This window comes from Columba livia, chromosome 2, assembly GCF_036013475.1.
Source record: "Columba livia isolate bColLiv1 breed racing homer chromosome 2, bColLiv1.pat.W.v2, whole genome shotgun sequence".
NCBI classification, from domain to species: domain Eukaryota; kingdom Metazoa; phylum Chordata; class Aves; order Columbiformes; family Columbidae; genus Columba; species Columba livia.
The window spans coordinates 59,185,320-59,212,723 of NC_088603.1; the positions used below are offsets into that span (position 1 = coordinate 59,185,320).

Here is a 27,404-nt window from a genome sequence, read left to right on the forward strand (position 1 = left end):
GGAGAAGAGAAGGCTCAAGGGAGACCTTATTTTGGCCTTTCAGTACTTAAAGGGGACAATAAGAAAGATGATGACAGACTTTTTTTGCAGAGTATGATGCAATAGGACAAGGGGTAATGGTTTTAAACTGAAAGAGATTTAGATTAAAAAGATTTAGATTAGACAAGAAATTTTTTACAATTAAGGTGGTGAATCCCTGGCACAGGTTGCCCAGAGAGGTGGTAGATGCCCCATTCCTGGAAACATTCCAGGCCAGGCTGGACAGGGTTCTGAGCAACCTGATCTAGTTGAAGATGTTCCCTGCTATTCCCAAACTATTCTATGAATACTCCTAGTAAGTCCCAAGGTCACACATGTTTGGATTTTATCACTTAGAATTAGTTTTAGTGCTTTTCTGCAGAAGAAAACAAATGCGCAATAACTATGATGTGAATTTACGGACAATATTTTTACTAATTTCCAGAATGAGTGCTTACCACAGGTTTTAGGGCAGCATCAGAAGTATGCTGTAAACTCACCTCTATCTCTGTTCCACATGGTGGGAGACAGCTAAAACTGGGCAAAATACTGCAGGGTGATGACAATATGGTTTAGTGAGCAGAGTCCAGCCAATATAGGCAAAAGATAAGGAGTCAGTAAGACTGTGCAGTGTGTAGTGAACAACTACAGCTGGAGAACTTCCCAGAGCAAACTTTCAGATTTGGAATGGAAACCTGCAGATTGCACAAACCAAGTCTCTTGTTTAGAGAGTCTCAACTACTCAGCATAAGGATCTCCCTCCACTCATGTGCTGGAAACTAAGTCTGCCTGATTTCAAACAGATACATGGAAGACAGGATGGAGCTTGGGGTTCCAGTGTCATGTTAGGTGTCTGTGTCTGCTTTTACTGTGTTAAAAGTTCATCTTTATGATCCAGAATTAACATGCTTTTAATGCTTCTTACTTGAGAGGGTTTTTTTCCATTTGCTGAGCCCAAGTTTTCTATTTTTTCAGGGAGCCTGAAAATATTGGCTTTATCTATTATGTCTGTATTATTGTGTCAGGACATGCTTCCCTGAGTGGGTACTATTGAGGTAATGATCTTCCATTATCCTAGAGGAAATTTATGAGACTAATTGCACACACTGAAGCATTGAATAGTAAGCAATTTAAGAAAGTGAGAACAAATGATTCCTTTCCCTTCCAAAAACTATTACTGTGTTTTCTGCCAAAGCAGTACCCTAAACCTCAAGGTATTTCCCTGAAGAGATTAGCTTTTTCGCCCTGGTTTGGGATACACTGTGCATCACAAGTAGAAATCACTGTAGATTTTCTTTCAGACCAGCATTGTCTGACTGCAGTAGAATAAACCTGTCAGTAATTATAAAAAAAAATATTAAATATGTTTGTCAGTAGTAATAGGACCAAATACTGTCACAAAATAATTTGAAATAGTGGGATTTTAAATTACTATATTGGAAAGCTGTGACCATCACTCCTCAATTGGATTCCTTTTTTCGTAGCAGTAGTCTGTGAAGAGGAATTAGTGCTCTCACAGAGGCATGGATGTTCCACAGAAACTGATAGGCAGGCAAGGTGGGGGAGCTGGAAGACAAAGTGGACTTAGCTCTCCAAAGCCTGAGCATGCAGAGTTCTCTCACTTGAACTCATATAAATATGTTTCTGTCAGAAGCACTGGCTTCTACTTAAAGATGTTTCATTGCTAATATTGATCTGGTGATTAAGAGAACTGCAGGTAACACAATGTCAGCATAAGCGCCATGAGTTTTTTCTGTGGTTTGGAAACATCAGAGTAGGAAAACATTCCTGGAGGCATGAGCAGATTCCAGGCTGACTGTGAGCCACGAATGGGATACAGGCAAAGATATTCTTGTGTGTCAGGCAAGATATCTCCATAAGAAAGCCAGCCATTGTGTAAAGCCCTGGTGAGAACTCAGCTGTGCCACTGGGGAACCTTTCTGATTCCTCAGGTTCAAGTTCAAGTTCAGGTTCAAGTAAGATCACTTCCATCTGGGTTGAAGGCAGACAAAGCCTAAGCAGTTGATCAGGAGCATGGAGGGCTTACAGAAGGAGACAACTAGACTGAGAGGACTATCATCACTTTCAAGAAAGATACCAAGGGTGAAGGCCAAAGGAAGAAAATAGCTACTGAAGTGCAAGGAAAAAGATGGTCAAGAACACAAGACAACTCAGGACTTCTTTCCATGAGGATTACCTCAACAAAACGGTCTAGTAGTAAATGCCTCTTGGGGATTTGGTAAGGAATGGGGAGGAAATCCTGCATGCTGTCTACATCTCTGCAAAGTTCGTGCAGAGAGAGTCAGAAGCCTTATTTTCTCACCTCTGGCATGCCCACAGCCAAATGAATGTCTAAGGTATAAATGCCCTTCTTTGCGTAGTCTGGATGTAAAGATGAATGTACAGGGCTGCCCAGCAGCTGTGCCCGGTGCCTGGTCACCAAGGGCAGGGACAGTCCCTGGGGCCTCCTGTGCACAGGGGCTGCCTGGGGCCAGCACCCCAAAGGCCTAACTCTGAAGCATGCTGGGGCCAGGGGTGGCAGGCAGGGCTGCACAGGGGGCCCTATCACTCCCATGTCACAGTGCAACCACCCGGCAATGCAGCAGTCACAATGCCCCAACACAGGATAAAAGGGACCATCCTCCTGTGTCAACTGCCAGAGCTGGCCTGGGGGCAGCCTGAAGACATTTGAGAAGAAGTCCTTGAGGAGCTGGTGGAATCACTTGGTGGGGGCTGAGGAAGGATGATCGGAGGAAGCTGGATGAGGCTGCTGGAGGTTCTCTGCTGCAAGGCCAGCTTCCAGTGGGGCCACCTTCAAAGCTCATCTGATGGATGGAAATCCTTTTCAGCTGGAGTGCAGTGGCAAGACTAAGGGAATGTGTTCTTGAGGAGCAGTGCACAGCTCACCATCCTCATCCTCTGCACAGCCAGGGGCAGCAGCCATATGAAATGGGATGCAGAGAGGTTGCCAGGGGTCCCAGTGCTTTGGAGAACCTCCTGCTGTACTGCAAGGCTTGAGAAACATTGCTGCCCCTGAAGCTAATCCAGCTGGAGCCACTTCAGCACTCCCAGAAGATGGCTTCAGGTTGAGGGAGAAGAGGGCTCAGGCATCTCCTGGGAGTTGTGACCAGCCTGTGGAATGAGGAGTCAGGTCTCACATGCTCAGGGAACAGCCAATCACCAGCACTGGGGTCAGGAAGGAATTTCCCCCTGGGGCAGATTGGCACTTGTCCCTGGGGGTTTTTGCCTTCTTAGGTAGCATTGAGCACAACCCCTTGTCAGGGTTCCTCTGGGCCCTTTTGGCTCTGTTCCTGCCCACTGCTCTTGCACCTCCAAGGCACCACTCTGGTGCTCTCTGGCTCACTTGCCCAGTGCAAGTTTTTAGCAGGAGTGAGCTCTGCTCTTTCCCAGGCTCCATTTCCCCAGAGGCTCTTGCTGGTACAAAACAGCCTGTGCTTGGAAGGGCTCCAGGCTTGCTTCTGCATCTGGAGCTGCCACTTTTAATCTCTCCCTGCGTGCAACACAAGCACAGGGCAGGTGCAAGAATGCTTGTCATGCATCACTGGCCAAGAAGCACAGCTGAGTAAATTTGGAATGCAAAAAGTGTGCCTTCAAGATGTGTCCTACTTTGAAAAATAACCCATGGTCCAGCGCACCTCTTCTTCTGTGTGTGTGTGGTTGGTACCAATCCTCATCTCTCAAGGTCTCCCTCTTCAGGAAGCAAGGACTGCTTTGAGATTTGTGTCCTTGGAAGTGTTTTTGCAGCTGAAAATCTTCCGGCATTTCAGCCAAATAGCAGTCATTTTACTACTCACAGTGAGCACATGGAATAGAATAGTTATGTTATATTGTGTTACACTATGCTATCTAGGCCTGAGGGCCCCATCCAGGAGAGCATCTCTCTGCCAGGCAGGGCCAAGGCCCATCCAGGAGTCAGGGGCAGAGATGGACACACACACCTACAACATGTCTCAGGCAGGGTCTGAGGGCCCCAGACTGAGCTGAGATGTCCACTGCGTCCTCAGCAGGAGATGGCGGGGGTGGGGGTCCCACGGGAGGCCGGTCTCAGCCACTTCCCGGACAAATCCCTTTTGCAGAAGTAGAATGAAACTGCTGGCCCATTGAATTAATTGGGGAAAACTTGTGTTCACTTTTGGTTTCTTTCTGCACCAAAATTTTGTGTGTATTTGAAATCGTTCAAATGGTATGGAAGAAATAAATGCGCATTGTTAGTTGTGCAAGTTTGTCAAGGGTTTAGATTGCGGGGTAACAATAAAACCCTGGCAGATGTATTGTTAACCCCCTCTCCCCCACACTTTCCCCTTTTGCCCCTCCCTCTCCCCCCTTCCCACAGGTGATCAGGAGGGAAAGAAGGACAGAGAGAAGAGAGTTGGGAAAATAAACAATGTTTTACTAATGCTACTAATAAGAATAGAGAAAATAATACAAAATATACAAAACCAATCTTGAAAGTCTCAGCAACTGCAGAGCCGGCACCCAAAGTCCTGGATTAGACTCTGCAGCCAATCAGAGCTGGATTCGGTCTGTCACTAGGCCTCAGTTTGCAGGGACGACTAGCAAGGTCCTCTCCTAATGTCGGCCATAAGGAAAAAGGGAAAGGGGAAAGAAGAAAAGGCCGAGATCCTCGTGATCTCCCACTTTATATGAAGTATTCACGTGAATGGAATGTTATACACAGTTGGTCAGTTTCTTGCTCACTTGTTTCTCATCTCCCCTCTCGCGAGATGTCCATCCGTGCTTATCAATAAGTTTGCATTCCATTGTTAGGTTTACCAAAACATGTGTCTGGCTCTCCAGGAAAACACAGCTAACACGAAGGCCTTAGCTGACAGGCAAAATCACCAAAAGAGAAACTTGTTTTTAACAAAACCAGGACAAAGTTGCAGACCTACATTTAGAAACCTGCAAGCAGATGGGTTTCTGCAGCTGCTCAGAATGCAATGAAGTCAGTACTCTTTATAAAGTGTCAGCATTTGGTTGATTAATTTCTTCTTCTGCAGTGGATGATATTAGTAGTTAAACAATGAGAATAATCTATCATAGTGTAACAAATTTTAAAATAATATATATGTATAAATACATATATATGTCTGATTGTCAAGAAAAACTTAATAGACCTCTCGGATTTCACTGTTTTAATTTGATCTGTAGATAATTTAATGCTTTTCTGTTCACAGAGAACCCTGTGTAAATCAGAGGGCTGCCTGAATAAGAAAGAGCATATAGTATTTCTTTCTTGCTCAAGGAAATGAGCTTTCTATTTTTTAAATATTGGAAAACCTATTAAAAAAATAGGAAAGTTGTTCATAATTAGAGCAGGCACTTGAAGACCTGTACACAGTTGATTGCTAAATGGTTTCCATTATAGTCAGTACTTTTACTTGAGACTTACTTATTTTGTTCCAGACATCATATTTTTGCATTATGATGGAGAAATCCTTTAAAATTCTAGATAAAATGTAGTGAAAGAGCTAGTTGTCCAGGAAAGCTATATGACATGCATGTGTACTTACCAGCAGAAAAGATTATGTATGTGTAAAGAAGAATCACTGATAGAAGCCAAAGCACAGGCCCAAGTCAAATATGTTGGGATGTAATCATAAGCTGTAATCGACTTGACTGTATGTGGAACCTTGTCTGATCCAGCATGGTATTCTCTATAATCCCTAAATATCAGCTGTCCTATGTGAATGGAGGTGTTTCCTTGCAAGTAAAATTTCTCATTGCTCTAGAGAGCAGTTAGCTGCTGTCATATATTTGGGGACTCAACAGGAGCAGAGACAATGTGATACATCTTTTCCCAGATGAGGATATAACAAAAAACACTTAGCCATTCAGTTCTATTGAACCAAATCTAGAAAGTCCAGTTATACACAATCACAAATTTTTCAGCATCTCAGAAACAGTAATTTAATATATATAATTTCTACATAATGGAGTGTACATTAAGTTTATTAGTAGGTAGTGTTATATTTCTGAGTGTTATTTAGGTTAATGGGACATAGTTAAATGAAAAGGAAAGTAATATTAGATCTAGCAAAAAAGTTTCTTCATTTTCATGTATGCTACTCTTCTCTGAATTCTGTTGTGGTTTCTGTGCATGATTTGATTTCTGTATTGAGGCATAAATGACTATGCAGGAGAAACATGTTTATGGAAATGCACGTTTTTCTGCTTTCTTCTCATGAATCCTATGGCTTCTGATACTAGAAAGAATTTTTTTGAAAGCAGGAATCTGTTGGATATCTGCTAGCAGGAAGCCAGTGAGGCAACTGATAAAACATTGGGGTTTCCTAGAATGTTGTTTCTAGACAGAACTGTCTTTGAGGTATATGACACTTAGGGTACTACATTCAGAGGATATGTTATGCAAGGATAGCTGGAGTTTCTCAAAATGCTCATCTGTATTTCCTTAACAGAACCATTTGTATGAAAGTACTTTGTCCCTTCAGGTGAAAGTCGTGTCCCCTGCGATGAGTAAGCGTGTTTTCATGATGGTTGTATAGGTCCTGAGATGAGAACGAAAAAGGTCAACATCCTTTGGTTAGAGGGAAGTGAAAAAATTCACATTCAGTAATTTATGGAGGTTTAAAGTTTCTTGTCAATCTAGCATGGTCTTAATTCCTCATCCTTATAATGCTTTTAATTTTTTGTTAAAAGAATTAAACTTGTGACCTTTACTGCTCCTAAGTACATGAGGGATATTTGTCTTTTCTTAGAACCAAGCTATGCATTTTTGTGTAACTTAGCATAGCAAATTGTGATTTTTCTCTTCTACCTTAGGTTTAGATTGAGATGGAATTAGTTTGAGATCACAACATTCAGGAAAGGAAAAACTTCTAGACAGACTTCACTGAAGTTGCCAACTTTAATATGAAGTCTAATTGGCTTTTTCTTTTCTCCTAATGTCAGTCTGTGCCATATTTCAAACCACAAATGTGTTAAAAAGCTTTGTGTAGAATGTGTTTTAAAGTAATGCATGGATGTTTTATGATAAATGAAATCACTAAAGCACTGCGATGTACTATGGAGTTTTAAATCATGCTTAATTTGAGAGATTAGAAATAAAGACATTCAAGACATGAAAATTCTCCTGTTAGTCACAATGTAAATAAAATTCATTTTACTGTCTATCCTATGACAACTAATGGAAATGGTTTTTGAATTTGCTAATGAACAAGTGCCGAAATGTCAAAAAAGCAAGAAACACAATGTTACACTGAACTACATGTGACAGTAGTGTTTGCTATTTAGTTGGGTGATGCCTCAAAAAAACATGGTTAAGTTTACACAGCAATCTTCAAATGGGATTCTTAAATTTGAATGGGGCTTATAGAATCATTTTGGTTGGAAAAGACCCTAATTCAGAATAGTGACTAACTTATTTTAAGTTGTCAAGAGTGTGCATTAAAACTTCGAACTGTAATTTCTCCAATCTGGAGACACCTTTTGAAAGCAAAATGAAAAACAATATTGGCTAGGAATGCAATTACTCAGATTTCTCATTCCCAGTGTTCAGTTGCAAATAATCAAAAAGCCAGTATTAAAAGGAAGCTGCATTCTTGAAAATGGAACAGGGTACTTAAGTAAAACATGTATCTTAAAATTCTTCACACCAGCCTTTTCAGGAGGTTGCCTAACATTCAGTTTATTGATGGAATAATTAGAAAGACTACTTCAATGCACTGTATTCCTTTCCCTGTCTGTCCAAGGAGAGGAGTTAGCAGAATGTGAGAGAGGAGAGTGAAAGATGTTGTTCTTGAGATGATTAAGTTGGATCAGTGAAGAGTATGTCAAGGATTCAACCACTCGAAAGCTCATGGGAGGAAGAAGGTTGAAGTTCGTTCAGTGATAACAGTTTGAGACGTGCATTAGTCTTCTTTCTGCTGCTTTAACAGAGTAGAAATGAAAAGTGACCTGACTTCAGTCAAGGTAGTTCAGAAAATGGTTTCTTAAGGTTCAAACTAACATAGTGAAAACTTTGAAGACCCCTTTTCATCAATATATCCTTTTGAGTAATATTTTTTTAAACTCTGGTACTTTTTTTAGTGATTCCAGGAAGCCCTGTTTAGGATCATAGCTAAAGAATTGTGCTGTTTTGTTTTATAAAAGAAAAAATCAGACAGTAGTTGATTTAAAAAACACTTCAAGGGAGATAGATGCGTTTGATCTTTACAACTATATAAAACCAGGTTATATATGAAGTGTCTCCTCAGAAGGTAGAATCGGTTGTTGATTCTTCAGTTATTGAACCATAAAAAAAAAATTCCAGCCCTTGCCCATATTCTGGTCATTGTGCTGAAAACAACCATGCTGGTAATTCTTTTGTGTCCTTTGTTCTTGACTTAATGATCCTTAATCTAAACTGAAAAGCAATTGCTATCTGTTAAACCAGGCACTTAAATGATCCAAGTCCTCCTTCATATGGCTGAACAGTGCCACATTATTTTTTCTCTCAATTTATAATTGTTTTAAAACTCTTGTTTCTGTTAACACCTATATGAGGTCATTTTCTACATTACGGCCCATAGCTGATTTAAGCATTTCCCCCATGCACTGTTTTTCAGCATAGCAATGTTTTGTGTTGCTGCAGTCTTTTTTTTTGGAAGGCATGAGTGATCTGTGTTTGTTTCTTGAGATACTCTTTTTACATGCAACTATGCCAAATGGTTTGAAATCTTCTCTAGTAATGTGAAGAAGTTGTCCTCTGCTTACCACTTCAGTAATGGCCATTCAGGTTTTTAACACGCTGTGTTGGAACAGCTATTTCATTATCGCTTCTCTGGTAACAGTTAGTTCCCTTAAACTTTATGTTGGCCACTCCTTTCCATTGTATCTTGCAAAGCATCTTTGTCTCTTACATATGGATTTTAAATGTCATAAACTTATGTGATTCAATATCACAGTAAGTTTACAAAATAAGTACAGTTTTCTTGTTGCTGAATTGTCATGAAAGAGGCTACATAAATACAAGGGGAAACATACAGTTTCATTGTCTCAGAAGACAATGTCTATAAGTAAAAATGAAACTATCCAGTCAGAAGTCGGTAATCACATTTGAAGATTCATCATTATCTTGATGAAGAAGCAGTGAAAGGAACAGTAGAAGCAGAAAACTACTGCAGGGATGGTTGAATTACTTTTTGGGATTGATCGTATTCTCACCTAAATAGGTCAAGAAACTCACTGACTTTGATTTCAATAGAATTCAGTCCATAAGCATACTCTTCTTTTTTTTTCTTCTGGATACTGGATTTTTTTTTAATCTAAACCCCATTTTCTACATTAGTAAGATGAGAGCAATAGAATTCCTAACACCAGAGTAAATTTACTGAAAAAATGACATTTGCAAATCTCAGCTGAGATTGTCAAAACATTCGTTAACTTCAATCAGATTTTCTTTTTTCATTTCTCTAAAACAAGTGTAGCCCCTTTGAGGTCGGTAGCAGAATTAGTTTCAAATTGTTATATATACTTTTAAACTTTTCTATATATACACATACAGAGACATATAAAAAAATCAGGAAGGAGGAAGAAGAGTGTGCTGCCTGCTGTGATTTTTTTCAACATCAATTGTGTGCAACAGGTCTTGTGTCTACAACATAGCAGCAAAAAATGCTTAGCTTAATCACATTGCTAATGACTGTTGTGGTACCATCCCACACAATTCAACAGAAATTGAAATAGCAACTACATTCTTATCAGAAAATAAAACTGGAGGTCTCATAATATGAGATGATTACGATTGTAATTTTTATCCTCCCTGGAAGGCAGTGCATTTTTAAATGGTCTGTCTTGTACAGTTTTTGAGTGATTTGTAGTGTAGCATATTGTAGAACACATGGCAGTAATCTAATTTGAAGTGACAAATGCACTGATAATGGTAAGAATTATGATGTCTAGTAAAGCTCTGTCTCCAGGCTGACGTGTGAAGGAAACACATTCCTAAATGTTGATGCAATACCATTGTCAAATAGTAGTTTGAAATCCAATAGGGCCTGCAGGCTTCAATTCTTAACAACAAATACAGAGCACCCAGCAGCAGATGGAGATGCATATAATTTTTATTACATCTTGAAATTACTGGCCCCCGTCTTTGTCATAGGTATTGCCTCACACTGAAGTTTACTGAGCTTTCAGCTAACTATCCCATCCTTCTGTGTTATCTGAATGCTAAATATACATTGCTGGTTTAAAGAAGACACAGGTGAGAGGTATCAGCAGTGTAGTACTGGTCATCAGCATAAACCACTTCTCCTCGCTTGTCTTCCTACAAGTTTATGCCGAATATGTTTGACAAACAGGAAGAGTCTTGGGATATAACTCTTGTCAACCAGCAACATTTTGGTTAAAAAGTAATTAGCCAGTATTGTGTTAGTGATCAAGAAAACAGCCATCTAGAAGAAATGCCATCAGCTTGAGGATTAAAGCTACTAGCACATCTATTTTATCTGTGACTGATGGACAGAGCACACCATGAATATTGCTGTGGACTTGCAATCTTTCCTTTTGGACTGGTAAATAATGACAGTCGTGAAAGGAATATGAATTGTTTCATATGCTCAGGTTTTCTCAAAGCCATCGTCTCTGAGTCTTCAACCAGAAACCAAGGTATGGTTGAGTATGATAAAAGTAACCATACCGGATGACATTTATCAAGCCTGTCAGCCAAATTTTGTCACAGAATTATGTCCATCAAAAAACCCTCTGATCAATTAATATTTCATCAGAGACAGAGAGAGACTGAGAATGATTGTTTCTGAGAAATAAAACTGTTTTCTGATTTCTTGAAAACTGGAGAATCATAGAATCATTTGGTTGGAAAAGACCTTTAAGATCATCAAGTCCAACTGTTAACCCAGCACTGCCAAGTCCACTTCTAAACCATGTCCCTAAGCACCACATCTACATGTCATTTAAATGCATCTGGGAGTGGTGACTCAACCACTTCTCTGGGCTGCCTGTTCCAATGCCAAACAACCCTTACTTGGTTTGCTTGTTAGAAGTGAGTTTTCTTTCTTGGGTGAGCACCAAGCAAATGATTGAGGAAAAAGCAATAACAAGAGAAACTGAGTATTTGGAAAATTGTCAGTGTTGTAGACTAGTGTCAAGTACTATCACCATCACAAAATATGTTGAATATGAAGTTGGAAAATTCACTTATGTTAATATTTGATTATTTGAATAGCTGGTGATAAAGGGAGCTTTAAAATTAATTCCACTTTTTATTAGTGAATAATTTCTAATCATTATTAATTAATATTTTTTTAAATTCACTTTTTCTTAGTGAAGACCAACTAGTGTGTTGGCAGGACTCTAAACAAATCATTGCAATTGAAAGGTGTTTTCAGCAAATAACTTATGTCACTTGAATTTCCTTTTGAGGAAACAGGTGGTAATTTCTCTTTTTAAGAAAAAAGTAATTCTTAATGAACTTAATCTTAGTATAATATCTGTCTGTGGGAGAGGAAGTGCTTGAACATAACATAATGTATAGACTAAATTACATGAGGCGATTTTCTCTAGAATTGTATCAAATGTCGTAGCAGTTTGGATTTCAGCAAATTCAGCTTACTAAGTAACATGAATCAGACAGTATATTAAAAATCTCATGACCTTATAATTCCAAGTAATTAATTCCATTTAAAACATACTTATTTAAGCTAAACGGTTAATTTAAAACTTTAATTGAGCTCATCCAGTTATCTGTGATTAGTAAAAGATCATTTGGTGAAGGATTTGGAGGGGAAGACATTTGAGGAGACTGAGGGGAGACCTCTTGGTGGCTACAGCTTTCTCACAAAGGGAGAAGGAGGGGCAGGCACTGATCTCTTCTCTCTGGTGACCAATGACGGAACCAGAGGGAATGGCAGGAAGATGTGCCAGGAAAGGTTTAGGTTGGACATTAGGAAGAGGTTTTTCACCCAGAGGGTGGTGGAGCACTGGAACAGGCTCCCCAGGGAGGTGTCACGGCCCCAAGCCTGACAGTGTTCAAGAAGAGACTGGACAACGCCCTCAGACACATGGTGTGAACTGTGGGGTTGTCATACATAGGGACCAGAGTAAAGGGTGAGTGTCACAAGGACGGAGCCAGGCTCTTCTCAGTGACAAACAATGTTAAGATAAGGGACAATGGGTGCAAACTGAAACATAGGAGGTTCCACTTAAATATGAGAAGAAACTTATTCACAGTGAGAGTCACAGACCACTGGAACAGGCTGCCCAGAGAGGTTGTGGAGTCTTCTCTGGAGACATTCAAAACACGCCTGGACATGTTTCTCTATAATCTGATTTAGGTGTTCCTGCTCTGGCAGGGGGATTGGACTAGATGACCTTTTGAGATCCCTTCCAATACCTAACATTCTGTGATTCTGTAACATGATCCCTAATGCAACTCCTATTGCTCATGACATTTCTATGGCTCCCTAATGGGTCATCTAGGAGTCTTTGCTGGCTCAGAAATCCAGGATGAGCCTCTAACTGGCCTAGTACATGCATTACTAACATGTTAGAGCACTTACATGCACATTGTTTTCTGCCAAAAATGAGACATTGCTGTCAGTGAATGTATAAACTATGCTTTATTGAAATTAATCTGCAGTGAACTTCCATCTCAGACTCTCAACAAAACTGTGTTGTATTCTCTATATAACTTGACAAGTGACAATTATCATTTTTTCCTCAGTACTTGGGAGTGTGATGAAAGCAATACAGAAATAAGAATTACTCTTCTTCCTTTCCTCTGCCTTTTTAATTATTTTTTTTTCTTGCTGCAAGAATAATATTGGGTGTGATATAGAGCTTTGGACTAAGGATATGAATATTAAAATAATAACCATCTTGCATCACCTGCTGGATTTAATCTCATTTGGCTAGTGATGTGTACTGCCTGTGAAGGATCCATCTGCTTTGCTTACATTATCTCCAAACAATTGCTTGGAAAGACTTGCACCATATCACTTACAAACACATGGTTCTACATGATTCCATGTAATCCAAAATAGCCTGACGCTATGCAGTGAAAAATAAGGAAAATAAGGCAGAGTATGGAAGTAACATGTAAATTTAACTTTACTCTTGATCACACCCGAAGCTCATCAGCGTATGTAAGTAAATTTCTGTGAACTTGGTGAAGAAGTACTGAAGCGCTTTTGAGTGTGCCTCAGTTTATCAAAGTATTTTCATGTAGTTAAAATACTGAAGTGCAGTGTTTAGCCACAGGTTTTAGAATGACTCAGAGATTTACATTAAACAGTATGAGATTTACATAGGTGAATTGAAAACCTACTACTCTGTACTACATTTTATAGGTTTTATCACTGTAAAGCCCTGTCAGGTGAATTAGTATTCTCTGAAACTGCCTGGTGATCTCCCTGGAGAATCTGTTTTTGTGATAAATACACTGAAGCTGGCAGCATGACGTGTTTTCATCTCTGCAACTCTGGAAGGAAAACTGTGGTCAGTGGTGTTCCTCTGCAGGACCAGCTGAACTGTCTGGGGCAAAGGCCTGGCTGGTTCATCCAGGAAATGGGGCCAGCTTGAGGCACCAGGATAGATTCTAACAGATTTTTGTAAAGTTCCACATTTCCTCTTCTGAGTCCAAGACACATTTCTTTGACTCAGCCTTCACTAATAGAAGTATATAAAACAGCAAAAAATAAAATTAAAAGAAAAACAGAAAACTTAAAATGTGAAATAACTATTGATGATAAATTTTAGGTTGGTGCAAAAGTAACTGCAGTTTTTGCATTGCTGAAATTTGCCATTTGATATCAAATATATTCTTAAATAAATGTCGTTATGTTAGACATCATTTTTATGTGCTTTTCTCACTTTATTTTTTTGCTACTGACTTGTTACTTGCTGCTTATTTTATATTTATTTTAGACTACAGAAATAATAATAGACAAACAGCAAATTCAAGCAATTTTCTAATTTGAGTTCAAAATGGCTTGTCAGGAAAAGGAGACAACTTGCAACATCAACAATGCCTTCAGCCCAGGAACTGCTGACGAATGTACAGTGCAGTGGTGGTTCAAGAAATTTGACAAAGGAGATGAGAGCCTCAAGAATGAGGAGCATAGTGCCCGGCCATTGGAAGCTGACAACGACCAGTCAATGGCAGTCATTGAAACTGATCCACTTATAACTACACGAGAAGCTGCCGAAGAACTCAACAAGAACTCAACGTTGACCATGGTTGTTCATCATTTGAAGAAAATTGGAAAGGTGAAAAAGTGTGATAAGTGGGTACCTCACAAGCTGACCGGGGGGGGGAAAAAAAAAATTGTTTTGAAGTGTTGTCTTATTCTACGCAACAACAGTGAACCATTGATTGTGACACGTGATAACAAATGGATTTTGTATAACAACTGGCAATGACCAGTGGTTGGACTGAGAAGAACCTCCAAGGCACTTTCCAAAGCCAAACTTGCACCAAAAGAGGTCATGGTCACTGTCTGGTTCTGCGCTGTTGGTCTGATCCACTGCGGCTTTCTGAATCCCAGCAAAACCATTACATCTGAGAAGTCTGCTCAGCACATCAATGAGATGCACTGAAAACTGCAGCACCTGCAGCCACCACTGGTCAACAGAAAGGGCCTGATTCTTCTCCATGACAAATGCCTGACTGCACATTGCACAACCCACACTTCAAAAGTTGAACTAATCGGGCTATGAAGTTTTGCCTCATCCGCCACATTCACCTGAACCCTTGCCATCCAAAAACCACTTCTTCAAGCATCTCAACAACTTTTTGCAGGGAAAGTGCTTCCACAACCAGCACGATGCAGCAAATGCTTTCCAAGAGTTTGTTGAATCCTGAAGCATGGATTTTTATGCTACAGGAATAAACAGACTATTTCTCATTGGCAAAAGTGTGTTGATTGTAATGGTTCCTATTCCTATTTTGATTAATAAAGATGTGATTGAACCTAGTTATATTGATTTAAAATTCACAGTGTGAAACTGCAATTACTTTTGCACCAACCTAATATGAGTGACAAGACCTGATGCACTTCTAGGAAGCTTTGTGGTAATATGCTAAAGGATAATCTGTAGGAAAAAGATAATTTTATTTGTTTCATTTTCTGTCAGCCTTTTGTAGTAATACAGAGGAGGATTGACCTGTTTCAGTCCTTGGCTATTTGAGATGAACACTATATGTAGTAAGTATCCGCTGAGACAGTGGTTTTTTACACTGGTAGCTAGTCAACTTGAATTTACAACTTCTTCATATCTAAGTGATAGAATAGTATTCTTCCAGCAAAACAGTATCACTAATATTGACAGAATTTTCATTGTTTTAATTCTGAAACCCTATGTCTTTATCAGATAATATTTTTTTCATTTTGGTTCTTTGGAATGCCCCTATAAGGAAAAGTAATGGTTGGTCTATACAAGGAAAATTTCTGTGCCTTTCCTGTATTACCTTTCTAAACTACCTTCCAGCCTCCACAAATCTTCCAACAAGAGGTGTGTGGAGTGTTGTTTCATTATTATGACATCTCATATTAAGTCTCCTCTGGTAACTACTGACAAATGGCACACAGTAATACTTCTGGTGACTTGCTGTTCAGTAGTTTAAAGCAGTAAAAAGCATACAGAGTCTATTGTAGGCTGGATATTACACACATGCATGTGCACTATGCTGTGGGAAGTGTTGAGATTCAGTCAATGCTACTATATTTCTTATTATCAGATAAGGTTGTCCTTCCCCCTTCCTTTTGTCTTTTCACACTAAACAGAAGCTTTTATATTTTCATTGTCTCCTACTTCTGTTATTTCTTATGTTGATACCTGTACCATAACCACAAGCAGGGAGGTGTTATGGTGCTGCTATTGTAAAAGTCTCAGTAAGCAGTAATTTTGGTTTACCCTGGGTAACACTGTTTAGGTAAAACTGTGGAAACCTTGATAAACTACAGTGTTCTCAGTATTAATCACTAAATGATGTCATCACATAAGAATCTGGTGCATCCCTGTTGTTACAGTACTGCAAAGCACTGTTTCTAGCCCACCGCAACTTACCATGCAGAGTAAATTTTCCTCACATAGAAACCTTGAATCTTTAGTGCATCGGTGTTATGTCCTTCTAATCAATTTCTGATCAAAGCTAATCCTTATTAGTTCCATATTAGTCACCATTAGCATCAGTTATTCAAGGAATTCTATTCACAGAGTGTATTGATTATCGAAACTATGAAAGCAATCAGGGTTTCCTCCTTTCATTGGTTCATAGGTGCTGCAGCTACACTCTCATATGATGACTTTTCATGTGCAATGCCTTTCTTCTCCACTACTCCTCAAAAAAGTATCTTGCAGAACATTTTTATCTTTTGTCAAAGACCTAGCTGTATTTTAATTCAGTTCCACTGTGTGTCTTTGTTGCAGTTTAAGCCAAGCTGGCAATATAACCACAATAGCCGCTTGCTTGCTGTGCCCACCCTCCCCACAATTAGGGGAGAGAATCAAGAGGAAAGGGAGAAACTCATGGATTGAGATAAACACAGTTTAATAAAAAACCAAAATAATAGTGGTGTACTACTAGTATTACTAATATATATAAAATAGAAATAGAATATAAAATAAGAGATACTCAATGCAATTTCTCACAAACACCATCCACACAGCACCTGGTCTCAAATAGCCAGTCCTGGAGAGAGAGTAAAAGGCAGAAAGGCCCAGGGGTTCTGCAAAATAATAGGATAAACCAAAAATAAACCAAATAAACTCCAACAAAGAACTCGCCTGAACAGGTCTCTGTCCAGGCTCCGAAAAAAAAGAAGAACTAACCAGAAGATCCTCACTCTTCTTAGATATGAAGCATGATGCTAATGGGATGGAATACTGTTATTGATCAGTCTGGATGTCAGTCAAGCTCTGCCCCATCCATGCCCTCCTTCCTTGATGCCTCACACCTGTGGGCAGAGCTCAGAGTGTCCTTGGCTCTCAGACCAGAGCAATTAAAAACATTAACTCTGTCCTGGGCTGTTATCTTCTTGTTCCCAAGCTAAGTCCAAATAGTGAATGTGCTAGCTACAAAAAAGAAAGGTTTCTAACCGCATGAAAAAAATTAGCTTACTTTCAGTCAAACCAGCACAGTCTTTTACCACTTTTTGTCTTGTCTTTCCCCCCTCTCTTTCAGAGGATAAAGTTTGGACAACTGTGTACCATGATCTGCAAATGCAGACTTCTGTGGGAGGCAGCAGCCCAGAAAAGTTGTCTGTACTGCAGCTCAACTACAGTGCAACGATGGACCAAATTTCTGCCATTACCAGTAGTGCTGAATACTGCGAGCAGTTTATCTCCTATTCTTGCAAGATGTCCAGGCTGCTGAATACACCAGGTAGGCTGAAAATGGGATATCAGTTAAATACAATGTTCAAGAACTTTGAACAATTCAACAGGTATTGGTGTTGAATCAGTCCATTCAGTGAACATACTTATTTGTTCTCCTTCATTAAAGTTCACAACGAGGTAAAATATTGAAAATACAGAAGAAAATATTTTCTTGGGAAATTTTGCCTGTTTGTGTACTACTACAATGCATTTTGTTGCACCACAAATCTGTGTTCTTCTTTCAGATCTGTCACTTCTTAAAGCAGGCGGCTTTTGGTAAACAGTGTAACTTTGAAAGTTTAATCAGTAGAGGCATTGAAAACTTGCTTTGAACTTTATCCTGTTTTTCTGGTTGTCAGATTTCACATGCTACAGTCAGCAAGGCCACTGCCTGAATGAGGGTTGGAATTTTTCCAGTACTAACTTTGAGATAGTTTCTTAACCACAGAATATTTGTGGGTAATCAGATGACTTACACACTGTAGAGACTGGCATAGTCAGTAATGTGGTTGTGTGAGAAATATGATGTGGTATTACCTACAAGAAGATTTGTTATGAGTTTCTCATTTTGCTGTGTAGCTTTGCAGGAAGAGTCCTAGTACTGCTTACTGTATGTGCCTTCTCAACACATCTTATCTGTAACTGATAAAGTCAAAAGTATTCATTGTTCCAGAATGACTGAAGCAGCACATAAAGAAGGAATTCAGTTTTAGAAACTCTTTTAATATGCACAAAGTACTTTATCTATGCTCTAATTGTGTATGGTAACATTTGATGTTAAATAAATCTTTAATGGTACTTAATGAATACTGGGTTATAAGTGGAAACATATAAAACATTTTCATGATTGTGAAAGGAGGTCATTGTGATAGGAGCAATTAAAATGCATTTTAGAATAAACTAATGGCTGGATGCTTATGGTGTTATACTTAAGGCTGCATCACCTCATTAATTTATTTTGATATATTTTCTTATGGTGCTATAGATAAGAATTCTTTTGGCATGCATGTGCATCTTATCCCTATTTCCATAAACATTCTGTTAGTTAATAGATACTGTAATGCTTGTTACCCCTCTCCCTCCTCCCTGCTGTTTTTGAAATATTTCTAATGCATGGTTTGTCACTGTTGCTATCATTTTGCTTAATTTAGCATAGCACAGAGACTCCAAAAAGTGGAAAATAATTTCTTTCTTATTGGGCATTAATGTATAGGATCCTAAATCATATTTTTAACTCGAATTATCGTAATTAGGTTCTGCTGATGGATACAAGCTCCCTGCTTGAATATGCATTAGGCAAGTAGTATATGAATGTATCTTTGGGTAGGTATTTAGAAGGCAAATTTACTTGGGGACACAGGCTGGAGATAATGTGCATAGAAAGCTCATAGTTTACATAGAGAACCCTGCTGGATTCTCCTTCTTTAAATGTATAAGACTATTATTTCAGGACCAAGTTGTATTTGTTAGTATATGTTTGTACCGTAATAAAAGAAAGATATACTGTAATTGCAGATGTTTGTCCTAGCTTGTAGATTTAAACGAACAATTAAGAAGTACACAAAATAATAACTTTCTAAAAATTTCTTTAAAGAATAGTAAATTCCAGATATTTGCATTTTTAAGCTTCTCAGAAATGGTTTGATATATTTTGCAGATACCTCTTTCTTCATGTTTTCACCTTTTATATGGAAAGATAAATTCTCTTAGAAACTTTTTATAAGCCATTTTTTTGGTCTGAAAAGTGAGTTTCCGGGGAGCTATTTTGTTTTGTTCCATTTTGTTTCTCCTGTAAGCAAGAGAAAGAAACAACAAAAGCAGATGATTTTAACCAAAACAACAGCAAAGAAACACTCTGCAATGTTTGCATAACACATGTAACGGTATGTACGCGTAGCACAGCTGTCTGTGTGTTAGTGGGGAGCGGGCCAATACATTTTGTTTTTAAGCTGTGTGTTTTTGGCTTCAATCTGTGGCTTTTAAGCTCAGGAACTAATTTTTCATACCTTTCTCTGTTTTGGAGGGTGAGGAGGGGAGAGGATTGCCTTGTTTGTTAGACATATAATGACACCCTATTCATGTCACAGCACAACTCCAAGTACTTATGTGGCTTCTTCTACCGCACAGTTTTCTGTATAAGTCATTGCAAGTATGGTGCCCATGCAAAGAAATGGAAAAAAGACACTTTTGTATTTCTCAGGAAGTGGAATCCTGGTTGTATTGAAGCCAGTGGTAAAACCTGTGTAGACTTTATGGGATCAGGATAGTATTTGTAGCCTCAACTGAAGGTGGTTTTTTTAGGTCAGAACTTTTCCTTTACACCTTTCAGACATTGAAGTATCCACTTAGAACCTACTAGTGTTTTTGTTTTAAATTGCACGAAAGAGAACAGAGAAAACTGAGAAGAGAGTACAGCAACTAAACGTTTTCATTTTTTGCCTTTTGGGGATCACAATACTTTACTACATGATTCCTTCTCAGGGAGAAACTGCCCATTTAACATATTTAAACAAATCAGGAGCAAGGCTGTTTATTGATCTATTCACAGGAGTTAATTCGCTAGCCATCAGTGAACTATAACTCTTGCTGCATTTGGTTATGCAGTTCTTGACAAGGTAGTCAAGGCATATACAATTACACTAATGTATATTCTGCTGCTGATAACTTGAACAGATGCTTTTATGCAGTGGAAACTGCATCTAAGTGCTGTATTTGAGGAAAGCCTGTTTTGTTGTGTTTTTGTTTTTTTTTTTCTTTTTGGCCATGGGCACAGTGATCACAACTCTCATACTCGTGTGCTTTGACACATGAAAATCAAACTTAAGAATTCTTATTCTTCTATTGTGAGTTTTAGATTTTGGGTTTTGTTTCTTTATTCTTCCAAGTCAATTTCTTTTTTTTTTTTTTTTTCTTAATAATGGGCTTTCATCCAAGCAAAATAACACGTGTGTCCCAGTGAACAGATTAAAGTCATTGTCAACAGTAGCGATTGGAAGTGATTTTACAGGTCACAATGCCATTCCCTTTCCACTTAGTCTGAGAGAAGCCAGTAATAAGATGTTCCATGTAAATCAAATCATAAGTGACTTCTGCAGGCATTCCCCAAAACAGCAGTCTCATAAAACCTTAGGATAATTCAAGTTGGAAGGGACTGCTAAAGGTCATCTGGTCCAGTTTTCTGCCCGAAGCTGGATGAACAGTCCTATTCTAGTAGTAACTAAAGACTATCTGGAAATGCAGTTTTCCTTCCTCACTGCTTTGGATTTGATTTTTTTTTCTTTGTTTTGAACTTGCAGCCAAATATGTTTTAAATGATGCTCAAAGCTTAACAAAAGATCATCAGAAAAACAAAATTAGTCAAGATAGCTTGATGACTTTCTTAAGAAAGTGCAAAACCAGACATCTCTGCTGAAAACACACCATATTATCATGATTAACAATAAAACTATAGGTACACTCTAAATTTCTAGGAAAGCCATTTTCAAGCAGGGAGCCTGCAGTGGATGCAGTTGTCCACAGTCTTTGTGTCGATTAACAACATACTGAGGAGATCTGTTCTCAGTTCCTGATTCAAATAGAGATTTCCTTTATGACTTTAACTATCTATTTATTTATTTATTTATTTATTTATTTATTTATTTCTGTCAACATGAGGCGGACGCTTCTTATTGTCTGTATTGTCTATTTAGATAATAGCTTTTAGAACAAGAATTCCTTTGTGAATATGCAGCTATTAGCATGACAGAGGATTGATCTTGACAATCCAAGTAACTAGTGCTGTTAATATATGAATGAAATTACAAGCCCATGGACCATAATTGCAACTTAATAGCAGCGTACACGTGTATGTAAATTAGCAAAAAAAATAAACATCCGACTTTTTGTTGTGTTTTGCTCTTTTAAATTTACATTTCCCATATCCTCTTTTCTTCTTGTTTCCTTGGAAACTTCCATTTTGAGAAGATAATGATATGTTTAGTACTGAGGACACGCAGAAAGCTAGCTGTTTTGAGTTCTCAGTGCCCGTACACTTTCCAATTGTTAGGGGAGGTGAAAGGACATTTCCTTTATTTGCAAACAGTAACTTGGAGACAGAAGAAAGCTCTTTTATGCCCACTGGTTAACAAGAGGGAACACAGCAATGCAGGATATAGAATCACTTTGCTTTTATAGGAAGAAGCTTCCCTTTTTTTGCTGTAAGAAGCAAAGTGAAATACAGGACAGTGAGTCAATATACTAAAAGAATGCAAAATGCTAGTTAATAAAATTATATATCTTCATCCAGTGTTGCCATTAGACCTCCCAATAACACCTGCTTCTGGCTTCCTTGGTGTAAAACTCTCCACGGCCCACTGATCTCAGCCTCTGAAATGGGGAGGGAACAGCACACTGCTTCTACCATTTTTCCTTTCCTTCTGGGAACAAGAACCTGAAGGGAGGAGAGCTGCTGTTTTCGCTGTGTCTGTGGGTCTGTGACTTCCCAGAGCTGTAGGAACTGTAATAAAAAGTCAGAGTGTGGGAGCTAGCAGCATAGATACAGAGAACAGAACAAGATTTGTTGGTGTTGTATTCCAATTTTTATTCCTATTCACTGTGCCTGCAGGCAGCATATGAAAAGCATAAAGCAGAGTTACTGCAGTACATGAATTACTGTTTCATGCCTGTTGTCTTTGGAGGATATAAGACAGCAGCTTCATGAATTCAGGAGTTTAACAGGTGAAATAGAAAACTTAGTTTTCTGTTTGGTTGTTTTAGTTATAATAAAGCAGTTGTGAATACCAGTAACAAATAAGATTTATGGGTATATGAGATAAAGACAAAGTTAAAAATTGCAATATGGTGTTTTTCCTAAGTAGACATTCAAATAAAAACTTAGTATATAAACTTTCACATCCCTAGATGCTAAATGATCTAGAATGCTCATTGCAGATATCTTTCTTGCTTAAACATAGTTTTTCAAAAAGAGTCTGAGAGAAGAACGGGATTTCTACGGTCACTAAGTGATGAATGGAAGCTGCTTGAAAACTTGCTTAGCCTTCAGTATTTCATTCTCAATGTTCATTCAGTAAACATGCCCATGAGCTTTCATATATCTTGTCCAGCCTTATGGCATACGTTGATTTTTCCCTTCCCTGTCATTGTTCTAGAAAAATCGATTTCACTTTCTAGTGATTTTTCTAGCACAAGGGTAGGCAGGAGCAATGTCCTTGCTCCGCTCTGACCTACATGCTCAGATCCTAGAGGTGGAAACCAACAGCTTTTGGAGATTTCTTTTTTCTTTAGTCATTGTCATATTGCTGTGGAACTGCAGCAGACATCAATTCATAGATTAAATGTTTCTTCTGAAATATGGGTCTTCTTAGGTAAATATTAGGTAAGTAAATGGTTAGTTAAGAGGTCGTTTTTTCAGTCCATTAGTCCATCCTTATCTTATATCTTTGTTTCACTCTGGACTTACTGCTTATCTCTTAACAGTTCCTTTGAGATTTGTAGACACTGTGGTCCATGAGTCTCTTGGTTTCACTTTATCTTCATAATACTTTTAGCTGGTAAACTAGCTTTGCTAATTTTCCAAGTTATCTTTGCTGTTGTGTAGGACTTAGACTTAATCCATATCACTAAATGAAAAAGGCTACATGTTGCTTTGGTGTTTGTTAGAAATAATAGTAGCAGATAAGAGTTTTGTGGATGTTAGAAATCCTCTATGGAAAGTATAAATGCAGTGCTGTGAGCTGTAGTTTCTTTACTATGCCTTTTTAAGAAAAAGTGGTGCATTTAAGTTTTAACTTTGCAGTTATAGCAGAATGTTCCCAACTGGTTGTTTTCCTGTAAATGTGCTCTGCCTATGGTGGGAAAATATTCACATTGTTTAATTCTTAAAAGAAAGATAGAGGAAGGCAATAATTACTCCACTGTTTGTACTGAATTATATTTTATAAAACTTTTCAAAGCCATCCAGGGTTAATGTTTTCACACATATAGTCACAGGCATTTCTTCTTCATGATCCCAGGTTGTTCTGGGGAAAAGTCATCTTTTTTGATGAATAACCAAAACAGATTAGTTTATTAATTTTTCAGACAAAATGGCTGTAGATGGTATAACATTACATGTCTTGACAAAAATTTATCTTTCACCTGGATCCTAAATGCATTTGCATTACTTTGGATATTTTTTCTTATTCAAATATGCAGTAAAAATATCCAGTGTTTCTTTTGTCATTCCCATTCCTGAGATGAATGTGAGTCATGAACAAATGTATGAAGCAGCAGGCTAAACATAGGCAATTAAGAGAAGATGATTCTGTCCAGTTCATAAAACAAAAGAATCATAAGACAGACCTCTATTCTCTACTGCGTTATGATCTTCTCTTGGCCTTTTCTTCATTGCCCTGCATTACCTTATAAGAAAAGTGTTCAACTATTACTGAAAAGTTGTCTGCCTTGTTTTCACCGATGAGATGGTACTGTTTCATTTCTTGAGGCTGTGACTTTTACCTATTATCTGGAGGTTATAAGGCTTTCCTAAACTTTAACCTAAGACATCCGAACTGACAGCCTGGGGCATTGAGCTGTCCCTTCTATATTAGGCTTTACATTTGGAAAGCCTTTCTCCTTTCCAGCAGCTGTATTAAACAGTCTTTAGTTAATGTGTGGAGTTTGGAAGTCCTGCTTTGTAAGAACTACTTTCTGTTATTAGTAATGTTATCAGATCCCATCCCCTGTATCATACATGTTTCTCATAGTGAGTCCATCAGACAAACCTCTGGAACACAGCAGAATGCATATGAATTTGAGAATGGATATGGTGTGATTGCTGACGTGTGGCAACTTGAACAGCCCAACATACCTCTTATTCCAGGAGTATGTTTGAGTATGGTTTTTTACTACACTTTTTATTTACGTATGCTTGATGTTATTTATCTAATTGAGCTGTTAAAATGTTTTTCTGAATTGTCTCTGGAACTTGAGTACCTGAAATAATTTCCTTTTTTCACCTTGTGTATAATTTCACATACATTTTCCCTACTTTTCCACATTTTCTTTATAATATAATCCATTCTTTCCATTAAACCCCTTCAATGATTTCATACTCTAACTGCATATGTTTGCTAATGTTAAAACAGTGTCTGTCTTTGACCAGCTAATATGGTCTGAGTGTGTATGAGGACAGATTTTTACTAAGGGTTAAAGGAAGCATGCAATAAGCACTAGGAATTTTAAAATCGAGTTTGTGTAACATCATTGCCATTTTAATCTGCAGGAGGAGTGCATATTGTCTCTTGAACTTTTGTGCTTTTATGTGCTTGTGGCACAAGCTATACTTATCTGTAGATTTGCTCATGGAAATCTATCTACATGTAGGAATTTATATAGAAGGAGATGGCCTCCAGGTAATGATCACTGCTTCTTAGATGGAATTACCTGAACAAGATACTTTTTCGATGTATCTTTTGAAATATTTTGTTATGTGAGACTTGCTTAATGTGAGAAGATGAAAAAAGTTAATTGATCTCTGATTTTCTGTAAAGTAGGCATGTTTTGCTGAAAAGGACAATATCTTCTGTTTTCACGGAGTTTGTTGCCAAAAAAAAAAAATAATTCTGATCACTGCCTTAGATTATTGGAATAAGGAGTGAGAAAGATATTCACTTGATTAATAGGAATAGAAAAATGAATATACAAGTTTTCTGGAAAAATGTATCTGCAGATTTAAAAAAAAAAAAGTTTCCACAACTACTGGTGGAAATTAATCTTTGAATCTGGACATTTGTTGGCCAGTGCAATGGTGAAGATAGAGCTGTGAACAACATGCAGGGAGTGGAAATGTAGTCCAGCATTTCAGAAGCAGCAGCTGAAGATTTGAAGTCAGTTACTGATGTAGCTGCTAAACTGTAATAAGTTTCAGAAAGAAGCAGCTGATTGGTATATGCTGCTATCTCAGTTACCTTAGAAATGACCCATTATACTAGTTTCTTTTGGAAGCCTACCCCAATAGTGCTTTGCAGAAATTGCTGGAATGTTTTGGTAGTCAACGTGGACTCTGTAAAGCAAACGTATGCTCCACAAGTAATAGTGGGGTTTCACCTGCAGCCTGTGAAGATCCTGTGTATTGCCACAACAGCCGTGAAGAGGCTTTGTTTAATCTACAGATGTGCAATTATATATTATACATAACTTACTAACTAATGAATTCAAGATACATTTAGTATCAGTCAAGCTATTTTTAAAATGACATGTCTGTCAAAGCATTTACTTAGATGATCAGCTATAATGAATCTTTTGTACCAAGTTTAAACTGTATCCACAAAAGAATTTGTGTTTTGGAACATGTTACACTTGTCTCCCACCACATTAAGAGCTAGTAATCTGTTTTCTGCTGACATTAGTCCATCTCAGAAATTTTTTTACCTTTTATCTCTTTCCCCTTTACTCATTCCACTTTGATGTTTTATTGTGTCTCTGCCTCAGATATTTGTAACATATTCTGATTTCATATACACATTTGTAAAATCTTAATAGTATTTACAGTGGTGTTACTCTCAGATGACACAGGAGTAACAGATCAAAGCTTTGCTTCTTTTTAATCATCTGTCCCCTCTGGCATAGACTGTGTTTTCCTCATTTTTTTGCAAAACACTGTGTCAAGTAGCAAGAATGTTTGGAAGAGATATTGAACCAATTTCTTCTCAAGAAAATCTGAAATTGCAAGCAGACCAAAACAATTGTCAGACATATAAGATAATTCATCTGTGATGATATTCTGCACCGCTATGCAATTTTTCATCCACAGATCTAAAAATATCATTACAAAATCTCCAAATGGGAGTTGGAGGTAGTGAGAGTTTTGTTTTGTTTGGATTGGGGGTTTTGGTTTTGGTTGTTTAATGACTTCTGTGCAAATTGTGTTTGAATGTAGTAGTCCTAAGGAAATGAGAGGATTGATGGCCATAATTTAATGATCAATGCAGATCAACATTTACTATGCTAAGCACAGATCAGGCTTAACCTCAATGAAGCAAAAAAATAGTGAATCTAGCTCTGATTAGTACTGCATCTTGATCTGTCACCTGATGACCACTTTTGTTGTTCACAATCACATTCAAGTACAAGAAATCTGTAACACCATCAAGACTTTGTGAATATGGAAGAAACAAAGAACGGTAATGAGTGATAATCGCAGGTCTGCCAAAGGCCAAATTAGGTCTTTCCTCTGTGAAGTCAGGGTTTTACCAACAGAACTTCTTAACATCCACTTGGCTCAGTATTGAAGTGGAGCAACTGAATATGCACATATACTTCAATGAGAAGTGCAAAGGTAATTGAGATATGTTTGCATGCATCATCCCAATGTCATTGTCTAGTTTTCTTTGGACTCACATGCAGGTTTCATATTGTACAGCAACAGCTGGACAAAAGAAAGATAATCCAGTTACCTATTAAGTCAAATCACTTGGCATCCTTTGTGGGCTGACTCTTTTGTATTGTACATGAATTCCTGTGAACACAGGAAAAATGATAAGCAATTCTAATGTTTATAGTATTACTGTTGTCAAGATTCATTTTTGTTCAAAGTAATGCAACTATGTGAACTAATGTTTAGAGAAAAAGGTTAGATTGTTTTTTGAATGCCATGCTAACTTTGATAATCCTTTTATTATATGCCTTTTGTCAGGAATTCACTGTCTTTCTCTATTTTAAGACCAAATACACACACACACAGAATCCTGTCAATTCAGTCTACTAAAGGATTCTTTGTCTCCCAAACTTTGTAATCCTTGCTGGAGTTATGACGGAGGAGTGATAATAGCATAGATCCTCTTCTTTGTCAGTGACTGAAAAAAAGCAATGCTCTCTTGCTGACAAAATCTTGAATAAATAAGTCAAGCATAATCAAAACAAATTTCAAAATAATTTCTCTCCTACTTCAGCATATTCTTTGAGATTTCTCCCAGATTAATTGCAGAGCAACTCCAATGGCGGCAACATGGACCGTACTGAAGTTCTATCTCCTGTATTAAGGCCCA

General features: G+C 38.0%; 1 protein-coding gene across 5 annotated transcripts in view; it reads left to right on the forward strand.

Moving 5' to 3' along the window:
• CNTNAP2 (contactin associated protein 2) overlaps positions 1-27,404 on the forward strand; it is a 1,147,495-nt gene that overhangs the window by 776,784 nt on the left and 343,307 nt on the right. For all 5 annotated transcript variants that reach the window (XM_065052118.1, XM_065052119.1, XM_065052115.1 and 2 more), the window contains exon 13: positions 17,186-17,386. In XM_065052118.1, coding sequence (XP_064908190.1) covers positions 17,186-17,386 — 201 coding nt within the window. The remainder of the gene's footprint in view (positions 1-17,185; positions 17,387-27,404) is intronic.